At 41.9% G+C, this 16,437-nt stretch overlaps 1 protein-coding gene across 3 annotated transcripts in view; it reads left to right on the top strand.

The window, feature by feature from the left end:
• The first annotated feature begins 404 nt into the window (after positions 1–404).
• Positions 405–16,437, top strand: part of NAP1L1 (nucleosome assembly protein 1 like 1) — a 29,366-nt gene continuing 13,333 nt past the window's right edge. Inside the window, exons 1-3 of one of the 3 annotated variants that reach the window (XM_065669223.1) lie at positions 405–527; positions 14,138–14,171; positions 14,859–14,947. In XM_065669223.1, coding sequence (XP_065525295.1) covers positions 14,155–14,171; positions 14,859–14,947 — 106 coding nt within the window. In that variant the 5' untranslated portion in view covers positions 405–527; positions 14,138–14,154. Of the gene's footprint in view, positions 528–934; positions 954–14,137; positions 14,172–14,858; positions 14,948–16,437 lie in introns of those variants that run through there. The other 2 variants (XM_065669215.1, XM_065669217.1) reach the window with 2 other exon arrangements.

The raw sequence follows: 16,437 nt of genomic DNA, 5'->3' as shown, positions 1-16,437 counted from the left end.
CACCGTGGTTTTCCGCCTGGGCGTTTAAGGTCCGCGGTTTCGCGGCAGCCTGTGTGAACGGGGCGCGCCCGTCTGAGTAACCTCTGTTTTTCGCCCGGGCCCCGTCGGACGCCCCCCCGGGTTGAGGCTTCCGGGCAGCACCAAGCGGCGCGGGCAGCAGCGCGCTATGCCGCGGCCCACCCCGCGGGGCAGCACCGCTGGGTGCCCCCGGGCAGCGCGGGGCGGGCGCCCGGCGGGTACGTGCGAGGACACACGTGCCGCCCGGCGCGGGCCGGGGCCCAGGCCGGCCGCGGCCGAGGGAGCCGCGCGCACCCGAGGCGTGGCGGGAGGGAGGGAGGGAGGGCGGGCGCAGCGCGCGCGCTCGCGCGTTGCCGGGAGACCCGTGGCGCGCGGGGAGGGGGAGGGGGTGTGCGTGGTGACGTTAATTCTATATGAGCGCGAGCGGCGGGAGCTCGGGTCTTTTCACCGCCGGCCGCGCGGGCGCCTCCTCCTCGCTCCTGAGTCACCGCCAGACCCGGCCCGCGCAGGTACCGGGCGGGGCCCCGCCGCCGCGCCGCGGCCGCACCGGGCCCGGGGGGGGGGGGGGGGGTGCGCGGGTGGCGAGGGGCGGGCGGCTGGACCCCGCTCCCGCCCGGGGAGGCAGCGGGCGCCGGCCTGGCCTAGCGCGGCCCCTCCGGCGGCGGTGCCCGAGCCGCCCCGAGGCTCTCGCCGGTGGCCGCGCGGGGGCTCGCCCGGCCCCTCGGCGGCGCGCGCTGCCCGCCGCACCCCCGCCCCCGTCGCTGGTCTCCCCGCCGCGGCCCGCGGAGGTGCCGGAACGGGCCGCGCGGCTCGGGCCGGCGCCGGGAAGCGTGTGGGGGAAGGGTCAGCGCGGCAACACGTGGGGCCGGAGCGGGGCCGGCGCTGCCGCGGACGGGGTGGGCAGCGAGGCCGGAAAGCGGCACGGGCAGGAGCGGGTGCGTGTCCGTGTCCGTGTGTGCCGGTCCGGCGGCGGGCAGGGCCGTGGGAGGGGTTGGGGGTGGCGGTGGATGCGCACATGGCGGAGGGGTGGGGGGGCGATGGCAGCGCGCTGTGGCCTTGTGCTGGCTCCCGCGCCTAATTCGCGCTCCCGTGCGGGCTGCCGCGGCCGGGGCGTGCTGTGCTGTGCTGCTGCTGGCAGGGGGACCCAGAGATTCAGGCAGGGGACAGGCAACTCGTGCTTCCTGCTTCAGGAACGAGCGGTTTTCTGGGGTCCGACGCGCCTCTTCTTCGGGTGCTTGCTCGCTGCTGTCACCCGAAATAAGGCACTTGCTTTCCGCCTTCGTAGGTGGTTGTTGATGCAACCCGTTGTCCACGGTTGCAAATGCAGGAGGTGCATGATGACCGTCACCAAGGAAGGCTAAGAAACTACCTGGCAGATCTAGTCACTACGGCTGGAAGTATTGGCTTGCATTTAGCATTCATATAGATCTGTCTACATATAAAACATATTCAGTCTACTCTGGGCTGGATGTGTAGGGGACCTACACTGCCAGTATTACGAGGCTTTCAATATTTAATACAAAACCTTCCACATTTGCTTGCAGAAGGGGGTACAAACCTTTCTACAAGTGGCTGTGCTATGGTACTAATATGTTACCATCTTCTGGAGTTTTTAACTCCAAGCACACTTCAGTTTTGTGCATATCCTTGTTTGGAGCCCCATAGAGATACACTTAGGTTTTATTCTTTAACTCCTTTGAGGAAGGTAAGAGAAGCAGGCACTGGGTGTGCAAGGTATGACAGATACTTTCCTCTCCTCCCCCCTTCTATTGGTATTTTGATGTCTGGTGGTGGACATTACACTGACAAGGCAGGAGAATAGTGCCTGGTTATTTTCAATCATGAAATAAAATTTGAGTGGAGAGCTAAGGCCTAAGGCTGTGTACAGCTGTAGGTAGCTCCTGACAAAAATGTTGCTAGTGGTCATCCTGCTGTGCCCATTTTCCAGTGGTACATTTTCCAGTGGTAAGCTCTTCAAAGAATGATAAAAGCACTGTGCTTGGACTGGAGTAAGGTGAGTGGCTTCCAGTCTCTTGTAAATCCAGAAATGATCTGAATTCTTATGGCAAAACAGAGTTTGAAATCTGCATGCACTGAAATACGAGTGGTTTAGGTGCTTCTGTATCAGGCAGAAGTTTAGGCTGCTCAGGCTTCAGGTACCTGAAACATTAACACAAGTGCTTAGGTCATCAATACCCAAACTTAAACTTGTGTGACCCACTTACTCCTGCAAGAGATATGTATTAGCAAACTCCCCTCCATTTTTCTGTGTTTTCTGGCAGACCTTGCATTGTCATGTGTTCTGGTTTCTGAGGACAGAGGGTTGTAGAATGAGAGTCTTGGGCACAGGTGGTAGGTTTGGTGTTTTTCAGAGCCCCTGGTCCTTCCCTGACGTTCACAGGACTAGGAAGTGAGTGTTGGGATTGCTGGGAGTGCACAGAAGTACTGCCCTGCATCACAGGAAGTTCCCAGAGTGCTGGATCTGCTGCAGCACTGTGTGTACAGCCAGTCTTGTGTTTCACCTAGCCCTGACCTCACTCAGAAACTGTTCTTGGGAGCAGGCAGAGGACTTGTTATGGTGGTCTGCTTTCTGAGCATCCTGGAAATGGTTGGTCTGTTTGTTTTGTTTTTTTAATTTTGCTGCTTTCATAATTGATAATCGGCATGTGTGCACAAGTGAAACCGAAAGCAAGTTATTGTGGGCATATATGTTATGAAGTTGTTAACAGTCTTGAAGTTTAACAGAATTTTCACAACCGTGAGTGAGACCTGGGTCTTCCAGGCTGAGACCATGTACTTTAATACAGAACTCCAGATCATCAAGGCTTACTATATTGTTGCGTTGGTATAAATCTGTTTATTCACTTAGCTTCTAGAAGTTGAAGTAATTGTAACATGGAGAACTCAGCTTACTGGGGCAGAAGTTGTATTTCTCCGGGGAATAAAATAACTTCAGGATTTAAATTTCAGTAGTGAGAAATCTCAGGGGGAGTAAGACAAATATCATCTGTTACGAATTTTTGATTGAATCCTTTGGTGAAAGCCAGTGTGTTCTAGTAGACCAGGGGGCGTGATGATCATACCTCTGGTATCTGCACTTTTTTGTTAATACGGTTGTAACCCAATTCGTCTTCAGGTTCTTGTGATGCAGCTGTAAACATGCTGTATCTCAAACTGAATGTCTGTTTCTTATTTCTTTGGGCTGCTTTAGGAATTGGACAGATAGAGAATGGAGATGCAGGTATTCTTTCAATACCTGCTTGATTTTCTGCATTTGTATACACATTCAGTGGGACTTCAGCTCTGGGTTTTTCTGTGAGTTGATAGTGCTTTGGTATTTGTGTGGTACAGAAGATAGTACTTTGCAGACAGAAATAAGACTTGAATACCAGTTTTGCATTTTACTAGATTTGGAGGGGGTTTCTAAGTTAGCTTCTGTTCTGGGCAACTGCATTCATCTAACTTATTAGGAAAGCTGCTAGTAAATAATAGAGCACAACTGAGTTGCCCAAGTAGTGTTTAATCCAAGAAACGGTTGTGATGATGGGTTTAGTGCTTATAGGTCAGTTTTAATTTGTAAATTACTTTGAGCTCAAAAGTGATTATAATTAAAGTTAATTCAATCTAGCTGATTCTCAATCAGCTCTGAGGTTAGTGAAGTTCCTCATCACCTAACATAGTTGATCTGGAGAGTAGGTCTGGTGTTATAATGTCATAATTTGTCTAGAAAACCAGATGTGCCTGGAAGGCATCACAGAAGTTGCTTGGGGATTCATTTGATGACCTTCTGAAAAGTTAAGCTACTTAGAAGCAATGCATGAGGCTTCTGAGGACTTCTACACTCAGCAATGTTAATGCAAAGAAAAAATCTTCATGATGGATCTCACTTATCTAATGGTAATTTTGATCTTTTCAGGAAAACTGCAGACTAAAACTTCTCTAGCATTAAAAAAAAAAAGAAGACTTTGCTAATTTACTTTTGTTACTTCATACTTAGTTTTAAAATATACATAAAGTAAGGTTTGAAATAATTTATGTTCTCCCTAAAGATTAATATTTTAAATGAATTTATTTATGACCAAAACACAATCTGCATCTCAACTACTGTCAAACATTAGACTGGAGATCCTTCTTAGATGCAGAGCTGTTAAGATTTTTAGTATTGGAAAATACAGATGCTTTTGGGGGCTGGATGTATGCTTAAATGTACATTTGCACAGACAAACTTCAGCAGTGTCTGAGTTTAAAGCTTAACTTGTGCTAATGAGTAGGCAGTTGAACATCAGCAGTTTCAGCTGGTCTTTGTAGACTTCAGAATAAAATACTACCAGTTGATCCTTAGTAGCTTTTTATGATGAAAAGGTGAAAGCAGCTTTTTAGAAGACTTCAGTTTCTGGGTGTACCTGCAGCTGTGAAGTGTTCAGTTGCTGATTTGACATTTATTCTTTAAAAACATACCAGCACCCCCACCTAAATTGCAACCAATTAGTCTTAGAGATAGTAGAATTATTCTAATTTCTAAATGTTAGAAATTCTGGTTAAGAGATTTGACTAAGCAGGTATCTAAAATCTAGAATGGACTGAACACCCAGGCTTTGAAGACCCAGGTTAGAATCATAAATATCGTTGGCTTTTCTGACCGTCTGTGGTAAGAGTAGTTCAGTCCAGTACTTTATCATAGAATCATAGAATAATTAGGGTTCAAAAGGACCTTAAGATCATCTCGTGCCATGAGCAGGGGCACTTCCCACTAAATCGTGTCATCCAAGGCTCTGTCCAACCTGGCCTTGAACACCGCTGTATCTAGATATGTTGTTTCATATGAGATGCTTCAAAGGAAGGAGGGGCAGTTTTCACTTTTTTGTGGGATGGCTTGCCCATGATGAAAAGTTTCCTGGCCTTTTAACTAGAGCCTATTTCTGGCTCTAGTTAAAAACCTGTCTTAAGCATTGGAAGGTTAGGCTGGAGGGAGAGGGAGCATGGGAGGGGACATGAAATAAAACAGTTGTTTACATTCAAGCCAATTTTTAATTGGTTCATCTTGAACTTCCTTTTAACTTAGGTATTTTTTTGTTACTTCTCATTGTTCACCTCTCAAATACTATTAATCTCAGATTTAAACTGCTCTCATTCCTAAAGTATTCATGTTGCTAGGCCCTGAGTTGATCTGTTTCCTCTCTTCTGCAGTGTTCAGCAGTGAATACAGTGTTTCTATTAAGGATATGTTACTGAAGTACAGAATGATCATGTTTTGCATTGTGAGTTTTAGTCATCACATTCATTTCAGGTCTTGATTGCTTACGCATTTTGAGTAGCAGTCTTCAGTGGGCTTCATGCAATTGTACCTGTGTCTTTAGATAGCGATTTTTTTGATCTTCTAGCTTTAGTTGCTTCTTTTAATATATGTTACTTTAGATTTTAGTGCCATTTTGCCTCATTTGGGTCACCTTTTTAAGCAGTTCTTAACTCTGTGATACTCCAGTTTTGGGTGTTACTCGTCTTGACTTTGGATGGTTAAGTATGAGCTGGTATTAAGTGCTTTATTCTGTTCCTTGTGTGTGCAAGTGACATCATTAGAAAGGAGATTGCTATTTTTTAACTGATGAGATCTTAATGATGTGGCCTCTTAATTCTCTCATCACCTTCACTGTCACAGCGGTATTGGATACTTCTGCTGGTGCCAAAAACATTGACTGAAACTTGCAAAAAAAAATTATGAAGATCAGTTTGAAATAAAGCTTGATTTCCTTGACTTAAGTTCTTCTCTACAGGTATAGTATATGTTTACAGATGCTTTTTGAACTCTGCACCTGTCGTCATCTGAAAGTGAGTTGCTGAAAACCATAACAATGCATATATGCATATACTTCTGTTTGGTCTTACAAAGTTTTAAATATCTTTTTTGTATGAAGATTCTTATTTTGGCCTTTCAGGATGGCTGCTGTGCTCCCATTATCAGTGATAGAAACAGCAACAAGCTATACTGATTAGCTTGGGTTTTTTTTTTTTGTTTTTTTTGTTTTTTTTTTTAATAATCCTTGTTTAGATTTTTCAGATTTGAATTGAAGCTTCTGTATTACTTATCTAATAATGAAAGGTTGTTCTAAATAGAAATTTGGTAGGTTTTCTGCTACAGAATCTTCGCATGCAGAACAAAGGCCACATTGTGTGTTAATTACCCTATTTTTAGAACATGATCAGGGAGCTCAGATCAGAAGCAGAGACAAACATGCAGATACAATTCAGTCTAGATTTTAAATTATAGTTCTGTAGTCATTTTACTTACGGAGACTTCTTTGCTGCACGAGTGAACCGGCACTACTTACAATTCAATAAAAATGTTATGAAAATAGAGGAGTTTAGCATTCATTGACTGAATCTTCATTGCCTGACTTAAAAACAAGGGGAAAGCTCTAAGAAGTGTTTCCACATGAATGAAACCAAGCCCTGCAGTTACTAGTAACTGAGTTATATATGTGTGTGTGTATTTATGTATATGTATCATAACAACTGTTTTGCCTTGAAGAATTTGCATTTTTCCCATCATGTAACTGGTGTTCCCATGCAAGTTGTAGAGCACTTCAAAGTTGAAATGTGAAAAATCTGTTTTCATGCCATAACATGTATTTTGCAGAGGCCTGCAAGCACTGTTGTATTGGCAAATGGTTGATGTTGGTGCCTTTACCTCAGGAGTAATCAGGAAAAGCAAAAAGTACCACTTGAAGAGGAGAGACCGAGATGGTTTGTTTTGTTGCTTGCTTCAGCATTATCATGATTTAGTATTTTTATTCTCTACAGCCAGATTCTCAGTTTTGTCATCACAGGATGTTATAGCATAAAGTAACTTCAAACTTGCCTAGCTCTGTTCGGGAGCTGTCTGGAAAGCTACTTGCCTGTGGTGGCCTCTGCTTCTTTACCTTGCCCTGTACAGGTCCAGCCCTGTACAAAGAAACAGCTAGCACTTTTTTAACTTACCAGCTGTTCAGACATTGTTGATGAAAGGAAGGGACTATGCATAGTTAAGGAAGAACCATGATAAGCTTTTTCAGCAGCTTTTGCCAGATATATTGACTTTCTCTGCCAGATGATGTTCCAGTCAGCTAAACTCCGTGTTCCCTTATTGAAGGAGGCATTTCTCCCCTGTGGTGATGCTCGTGCTTCCCATCTTGGACAGTTCAGTAGCTAAAAGTTCTCAGTGTTTTCTGAAGCACCACTACTCATCTGAATTTCTTACCCTTCTGTGCTTGGTTTAGATGACCCTACTTGAGCTTCTGCTAAATATTCCCATATATCCTTGTGCCAGTTAGCATATCTGCCGTTGATTGTCTTCTGGATGAGCTGGTGCTTGTGCAATAAACTGCAACGAAACAGAGGGGTTTGAATTACTGCAAGGGTCCAATGGCACCTTCTTGTTACTGTGTTGAGGAACTGGATTCCTTACTTCCATTGACCATTAGTTCCTTAGTTTGTTTATCAGACCTTGATAGCCTTTATTATGTCAGACTCCTGTTTTCTATGCTTGTGTTTGGACAATCTTAATTATCTACTCTGGAATTGAAAACTGGAATTAATTTTGTCAATTTTTGCTCTCCTACAATAATGGAAATCTTTTGTTAATAGAAGAACTTTGAGGTGCTTATAAAAGGAAATTCTCTTCAGAGAGTTCAGTGGCTGATGTCTTTCATCGAATAGATGGGTATCTTGATGTGATAGCATAGGAGCACCCTGCTCACTTAGAGACTGTTGTTTGGATATTTTTTGTTGTCTTCTTAGAAGAGCTGAAGGTCATTTTTTTCCGTACTATAAATGATAAAATCTGTTTGTAATGCATTGCTTGTCCGCCTGTGTTGGTGATAGGTGCAATATCCCTTTGTTTCAGGACTAATTTCCATACTAATGATAATAGATGTTTCATGATTTTGTTCACACAAGTAAAAGGAAACACTTGGTCTTCCGCTTGATTCCCTTTTGAAATGGCGTTTTAAAATCTGATACATTATTCAGTTGCTTTTTGAAGAGGAGCTAAATGCTTTCCTAGTTACTACTAAACTGTATGATCCTTTCTCATGTAACGGTTTTCCTATGCGCTGGTTGGTACCATAGGTGCTTCTACCAGTTGTGAAATGATTGAGATGGGTTTTTTAGGTCTTGCTGCCAAAAAATTTGAAGCGCGTAAGTCTATGCCATGCACTATGCACTTTTTAAACAATTCAGCCAGTTCTGTCATGAAACTGCTCTATGGAGAGCATCTGAGATCTTCAAAGCTACAAACCTCTCTTTGCGGTTTTGAGCAAACTAGCCCAGTTATTTTGAACATCTACAGGCAGAGATTGTCTTTTGATGGATCTCTATGTGACTTTTTTTTTTTTTTTGAGGTTTGTTATATAAAGAAAAATGTTACAAGTTGCCCTTGTGGAATGCTAGGCAAGAACATCAATTTGAAGTTGCTTCCAGTGAATATATATAGGACAAGGGGCAATGGGTGTAAACTGGAGCATAGGAAGTTCCACGTTAACATCAGGAAGAACTTCTTTACTGTAAGAGTGACAGAGCACTGGAACAGGTTGCCCAGGGGGGTTTGGAGTCTCCTACATTGGAGATATTCAAGGCCCGCCTGGACAAGTTCCTGTGTGATGTACTGTAGGTTATCCTGCTCTTGCGGGGGGGTTGGACTAGATGATCTTTTGAGGTCCCTTCCAACCCTTGGGATTCTGTGATTCTGTGAGTTGCCCAGTCTGTAGCGAGAGTTGAACTTGGGTGATATGATGTCATTTGTCTGGCACTTTTGGTTTCTGCATGTGTTGCAAATAGTTTATAGGACTTAATCCTGATAATTTTTTTTTTAATACAACTAGCTGTCCTCTAGCTGGACCTCTCTCACTGACATCTTATTTAGTCCACTTAGTTTACTATCCTATGTTGCAGCTTATTAAAACCATATAGGGCCCACTTGTTTTGGGCATTTTCCGTTAATATATTGCTTTCAGTTGCACAAGGCTTGCCAGAGACAGAGGCTGATATGTGTATGTGAACAGCCTGACTTACTTGCAGTGCCTCTGTATTACTGACTATTGAGGAAATTAGTTTGGGCAAGAGGGCAGATTTTTTTATTTTATTTTAAAAGATGCATGTAAGTGTTAGAAAGGTTTGCCTGTAGTTTGGGTCAGATGCCCTTAAAAAGCCCATTTCTGTCCCTTGAACTACTTGAGAAATTTCTTCTACTTGCTATTGCAAGCTAATTGTGTGAGCAGTTCCTCTAGAGAAGGGGAAAGGGTGTTTCCTGAAAGGGAGGGAACTGACACCCTTTGTGGTATCTACAGTGATGCTAAATAGCTGAGATCTGTTGGCGGCCTTCCAGGGTTAGGGCTTGTGCAGAAACTGTTGTTTTGCTGCAGAAAGGCTGTCTCAGGAATGGCTTGCCTCCTCAGCTGATTCTTGATTCACCTCTCTGACCTGTCTTCCAGAGGCTGTGTGGATGTCAGGGTAATCTAATACTGCCCTGCTTACTTGGGACACTTAGGGCTGATCTGCAAGAAGAACAGGCCTCTCAGCAGAGCGATTGCTTTCTAGCTGTAACACAGATGGTGCTGCTGTGCAAACTCTGACTGGTTTCTCGGGGGTAAAGAAAAGACTGGGGGGGGCTGAAGTTTTACAGTTTGTGTTTGTCTTCACTTAAGCAAAATTACTTAGTGAAGAAACAATAACCCCTGAAAACTGGAAGCTTACTAATGGGTAGCTCGAGGCAGTAACATTATTAGTTTCTGCATGTTATCGAACTACATTTCTTAAAAACCATGACAGATTAGAGAGGTGAACTGTCCTTTGAACAGCATGATGATAGCAAATTTTCATACTGTTCTGGTAAAATTTAGTTTTTAGGGAGTTATGCTAATGTCCTTGATTGTGGCTAAGCTTGTGCTAGATTAACAGTCTGGGAGACTTTTTGTTTTGAAAAAGACCACATTTCTTGTGATGGCAGGCAGGCTTGTGATCAAGCTTAAGCTACCTGTATGAAAGAGGTTTTAAACTTTAGCCTCTGGAAAAGTTGCTGCGTAGCCTGCTTTTCCATGGCTTTGATTCCTTTCTGTAGCACGAACTTCCTATGTACTCTCTTTAAAGCCCTGCAAAGGCAACCATTTTTTTTCTCTGCCTGTTCTTACAGAGTACAGCAAAGCATTATAAGTGAGGCCTCCGGGTACCTCTGTATTTGACCATAATGCAGTGCCTGCTGGTTGTAGCTGTTTTAAGTAACAGGAAAAGAAAATACTTTACAAATAAGGAGGTTATTTGTTTGTTGGCTTTTGAGCAGGGAGGGAGGCTACCCTTTATCAGCACTTACAAGCCTGTTCTTGCAGTCAGAAGGCATAGATTCTAAGTAGTATCTCAGCCTAGAGCAATCACTTAGACACTGAGGCTTGCATGAAAACACCATCTGTAGCCAGGTCTGTTATGATCCTGCATGGACAACTAGTGAGCTGGTATATCCCAGGAACTGCTTCAAGGAGTGAAGCCAGTGAATGCTTCTTGCTGTTCCCATGCCAAGGTGCAGCTGCTGTTCCCAATGCTAAATTTACCTTTGAAGCAAACCGGCTGCATCTTTCTTGTGTAAAGCAGAGGACTACAAGTACTTGGTTTTGGGGAGATACTGCAAAACAAATCCTGCTGTGATATATTTTAGTATTACTGGTTATGGTACCTACTGTATCCAAAACTCTGGATATTAGACTGGCACCTTGTGTCAGGCATTGTGCAAAAATAGTGGAGGCTGTTTGTTCTTAAGGAATGTATTTTCTCAGTGCTCTTCTGTCTACAGGGTTGTTTCTTTTTTACCAGTTGAACTGTGTTTGCAGCAAAGCTTATGGTTGTTTAAGTACATGACAATAAATTAAACGTGATGCAACTACATATCTATGATAGTGAGTTGCACAGATTAGTTTAAGTGTCTGCCAGCATAGTTTGGTTGGCATAATGCCTTGTATCCTCCTCATGCGAGAACTGTTGTCTAGAGCTGGCAGATGACTGTGTCATGGCAGACAGTAGTATCTCCTCAGTTTGCAGAAGAACTTTTCCAACTGCAAACGTTCTGATACTGAGTTGTGTAAAATGTGGAGGCAAGATTAAAGGATCAAACGTGAAAAAGTGATGCAAGGAGAGCAAGAGAAATGGGATGAAGCAGATAGGAGCACACCAGAGGGAGGTTCTGAAGTTGACAGCTGCTTGATAAGTCTGTTTTAATTGAAAAAAATAAGTCTTTGAAGAATGTTATTCAAAGTCATTGAGTAAACTGGGCCACAGTTGGGAAACATAGTGTTTGCATGGTTCATTTAAAAGGCAGGAAGCAGAGGGTGAGCAACTGCCCTTTGCAGTGAGGAGAAAGCGGGGCAGGCGCTGGACTCCCACAGGGTGCTGCAATGAGATGAATGCCTTCAGTATGGTCATAAGTCATCTTGAAAAGAGAGGGGAAAACAGTGAAAGGATGAACATTGCTGATGACAGGTAGTCGTTCAGAATGGTGAAAACGAGGGCCCACTGAGGAATTCAAGAGCACAAAGACTGCTGGTGAGAATTTCTCTGCCACACTGCTGCCCAGTGTAGAAAAATCTGACTTGGTTATGATCTCTGAGCTGAATGTTGCAACTCAGAAATGGGATTTTAGTGCTTCGGTGCTTGGGTGATAACATCAGCTTACCTGCATGCTTTCAGGGAAGCTGAGGACAATACTTTATGGAATAAAAAATTATTATGATGCTGTCAAATACCTGCACTTCCTGCACCAGCATGTTTTTACTGAATGTGAGTGACAGCCAAAAGTGTTCCTGGGGGAATTCTTGCCATGTCTTCACTTTTTTAAATGTGCATCTGTTAATGGCCAGTGTTGGAGATGGGATGAGTACTGCTTTTAAGTTTTTAGGCATGACTTGGTCATATCCCATTTCATAATCTTATTTAGAAAAAAAAAGTTTAAATGAACTGTAGAAGTTGGTCTTTTTCAGGAAGTAACGTATCTAAGGTGCTTCAGCTGCTGCTTCAACTAGCCACTGGCCTGGTATGACTATGGGGTTTGTGTTGTCACTGGTCACACTTTTGAAAGAACTGCCTCTAGCTTTATGGAAAGTGAAAGCTGTATTTGCTGGGGAGAATGGAGAGAGGAAATGCTGGTCTCTGCAGGGAGCAATAATAGTTATTGAATATGATCACTGTCACATTTGCATAAAAATGTGTGAACAAGGTTGAGGGTCAGGTGTCCTTGCCCATGGCAGGGGAGCTAGATGATCTTAAGGTCTTTTCCAACTCTTACTATTCTATGATGATTCTGTGACGATGAAAGACGGGCGAGCTGTGCTTCTTGTGCTTGTTTGTACAGTGATACTGTCAGTTGAAAAGGGCCTGTGTGAAGAACAAGATAAAAGGAAATGTGTAAGGAAAAGATTGTGTATTTTGCATGGATAAGAACTTTCGCATATCAGAAATAATGCTAACTATGTTACTTAAGAAACAGAGGTATCTAAGTTAAGAGTTTTAGTTGTACTGTGTTTTCAGTTTCTGTAGATCTTTGGTCTATGCTGTCTTTTGAGAATGGCATCCAAAGGACAGTCTTTGGAATTGCCGTATAGGAAGCTTGCATCTGTATGTAAACCTGAAGGCCCTGTACAGGCAAACATGATCTGAATTTTGAGAAACTTAAAATGAGTAAAATATATTACTGGAACTCCTCAGTTTTTTACTGAATTATTAGCTATCCTTCTGTTTACAGCAGTGCTGCCATTCTATTTGATAGCAAATACTGTATTTTTCTGAAATAAATTGACCATTAGTTGGTTCTCTAATTTTCCTGAATACTGGGGAATTGAAGTTTTCTGATTATGTGCAGTCTCCTAAATACTTCCTTGGCACTGTAAAGCTATGGGTCTAAATGAAGACATCATACTTCCTTCCCATGTAATTGTTGGGAAGTAGTTATAACACCAGGAGAATGTGGTGTTATTATATTCTATTTTATACATAGAATGTTGGTGTTAAATTCTGAAGTTTATATTAGAATATGACTCTTCCTGACTGTTAATGTGCTGATCTTACTGGGGCAACACTGACTAAAATTTTCATTGGCATGCATTATAAGGAGTTAAACTTCCTGAACTAAACTCAAATTTGTTTAGCCTACTGGGCAGCAGCTAAAATGGGGGCTTAAAGCAGTAGTTTCTGTGCTTCCTGGGCCATTGGATTATTCTTGGTACTTGTTTTTCCTTGAACTAGTAGACCTAAGACAGCATTAATAGGACAGTGTTTTCTTGTACATAGTATTGTCTCTGATTTGAAGCTACCCAAAACATCTCTTTGGAGAATAGACTGAAGTGTGGTTTTTCTGGTGGAAGATGTTTTTCATCTTGTAATACATTTGTGAACATAGCTGCTTAGTAGTATGCAAGATTTGCAGTAGTCTCAACATATTTCTTGTTATTTTGTCTGGAATGTGTTTATGATGATACTGAGATACCTGTGGAAATTCTGATCATTCAGGACATGGAAATTAGTCTTGTTAAATAGCTTGGCACCTGATATCAGTTCTTTTCTTACACTTTATTATTCTCTGGGTATTCTGAGGAATTACTTGGATTATGTTTGCAAAGTTGAGATTGAAAGTAAAGCCACAAAAGTCTTCTTTAGTGTTAAAATAAACTGGTTTAGCTGTATGTATCCTCTGTCTGTAATTACATGCTGGAGTAAACGGTTACCAACGTGGTTCTGGCACCCCTTTTGCTTCAGTTTTTCTTGGGTTATATTTTGATTTTTATACTGGAACAAGGCTAGTTTTCAATCTGTGGTACTAGTACAGTCCTATGATAAGAAATGCAACATGGAATTTTGCTGGTACTTAGATTTATATGAGCAGATCTACTGGTTCTAAACCAGGACAGTTTTTCAGTATTTTTGTATGCTTTAAAGTGAGGGCTCAAAGTGTATAGGAGATAAGCCACTCTTCAGATTATAGTATGTATTTATACTGTTTCTTAAGCTGACATAGTTTATGTTTCTTTTTTTTTTCTTTTTTAGGATTATGGCAGTTGCCTGTAGACCTTGTAAGTGAAGTCTAATGCTGCTGTTCTTTTTTTTTATCTAGGTTTGAAATCTAGGAGAATGGCAGACATAGACAAGTAAGTAAAATCTGTAGGTTACTCTGGCTCTTACTATGTCCTTTGCTGTGCTTCAGATGGCTGTGATCTCCAGATAGTTGATAGACAGGGTCTAGGTAATGATCTTCACACTGTGGCAAGATGTGAGGTTTATAATGTGTGGAATTTTTAAGTTGGGTTTGGGATATTAATTGTAAGTAAATCCAAAACTAAGACAAGACACCAGTCAATATACTATGTTAGTTAGTGTTCTGGAGGGGAAAACAATGTTAGCACTGCTCATTATTATTGTTTCACTGTATGTAGATTTGTTTTCTATACTTGGCTCATTTTATGGCATTCAGAGTATAGTTTAGGTAAACCTACCCTCAGTTCTCAAGGCCTGCACATCTTAACAAAGAGGATGTATAGAGCATAAAAAGGCTTTGACTTGTTGATATGATCAGGAGCTGAATGAATTCTTTTGTAAAAAGGCTTCTTCAAAATTCTGAAAAGCTGCTAGCTCTTTAAACAGTTCTGAGATTGCTGATGTAGAACTTCAATCTATGAAGACAGATTTGGCTTTGGTTATTTAGACTTCTAGATTGTCATAGACCAAAACTGATGCAACAGTTTGCTTCTACCCACATGATCTCTAATTTGAGCTCTTTAAGCTCATTATAGTATTTTATAAAATTAACTTGATCTGTTACTGAATATTCCTAATAGCAAAGAACAGTCTGAACTTGATCAACAGGATATGGAAGATGTTGAAGAAGTAGAAGAAGAAGAAACTGGTGAAGACGCCAATAGCAAAGGTAACTTTGAAAATTGTAAGCAGTTGCATACATGCTTTCTAATGAATGCATTGAAAGGATTTTACTACTTAAAATAATAGGAAATGGTAAAACATAACTAGTGATGCACAACTGTATTTAAATTTTGAAGTGAGATTTTTCTTTTGTTTTCCAGTTGTGTGATTTTTATTAGTTGTCTGCATTCGCTCATTTTAGTCATGGTTAGTGCCAGTTCAGGCAGCACTGGCTACCTGTAAGGGTGTATAATTGGAAAAGAAAGGATTATGGTGGGTATGTGAGTAAATTCTTTCAAAGCTAACATCAGTTAAAAGCTGAAAATGTGAAGCTTTGGGTAGAAAAAAAATGAGTTCCGTATGTGTATTGCTCTTATTTTTTGATCAGTTGCTCAGTAATTTGCTGCTGAGTTGACTGTGAACAGAAGAAAAATCATGCTTAGTGTTACTCTTAAACTGAATGAAATCAATACATTTTTATTCTCTCCCCCCCACTACCCTCCTAGCAAAAAAACCTGAACATGTATTGGAATGTTTTTTCCGTCTGAATGGTCTTATTCATGCTTTGTAGTTAATGATTGGGAGCACACGCAGAATTTTGAAGGGCAAACAGCCAAAAGAGAAATAACTAATAATCTCTGCAATAAAATGATTTGGACTGCTGGTAGTGCCCCATAATGTGATTGCTTGAACAGAATAACACTAAGGAAAAGTATGATAATTTTGCTCAAGGTGATATTAGAGACTTTGCTGTATCTGTTGAAAGAAGTCTTTCCAAATTGGGTTGCAAAATTCTGGGGAACGCATTGGTCAGCTGAAGAACATCTTACAGTAATTAAATGGTAGGTATTCAGCTGTTGCAAAGGAACCTAGAGGTGAATAATGTGGGGTTGTCTAGTGATTATTTCCAGTTATTGTAATGGGATCTGAGGGGAAATTATACTATAGGAATCATGGAGGGGAATTGGATTTTACAAATCGGAAACATGCTTCAGTAGCAGGGAAAATTGGCACAGTGCTAAGCAGTTTTTGCATCTGTAATTCTTGCTTGTCTAGTTTACTGCTGTATCCTTCCTGCACAATTTTTCCTTAGGTTATACTGATTTACTTTTTTTTTTTTTTAAATCTAGATAATTCTGGTCAAGTATGTCCAAAGTCCTTCTGTGGGCACTAAGCAGTCATACTTTAAGGAGAAGGCTCTTTGGAGAAGTAGTGTTCATAAATCCAAGAACTTGCAAAATGGAATATGTGTTTGGATTTCAGTTTGAGGGAATATGGCTGTTTGCATAGGCATATCGTGTGATGTGTGTACTGATTTGGTAATAAAGAATACCTGGCAACAGACCCAAATAGCACAACTGGGTAGGTTTTCAAGTGTATAGGGAAGACTTGTGAATAATAAGACCAGAGAAAATTAGATACCTTGACAAGAGGAGTAGTGTTGTCTAATGTGAGGTAGTACCTTTTTAAGAAGTAATTACAGCTATATGCAGTAAT

Source organism: Lathamus discolor, chromosome 1 (genome assembly GCF_037157495.1).
Source record: "Lathamus discolor isolate bLatDis1 chromosome 1, bLatDis1.hap1, whole genome shotgun sequence".
Classification (NCBI taxonomy): domain Eukaryota; kingdom Metazoa; phylum Chordata; class Aves; order Psittaciformes; family Psittacidae; genus Lathamus; species Lathamus discolor.
The sequence above is the reverse complement of the archived record's forward strand: the minus strand, read 5'-3'. Positions and strand labels throughout refer to the sequence as shown.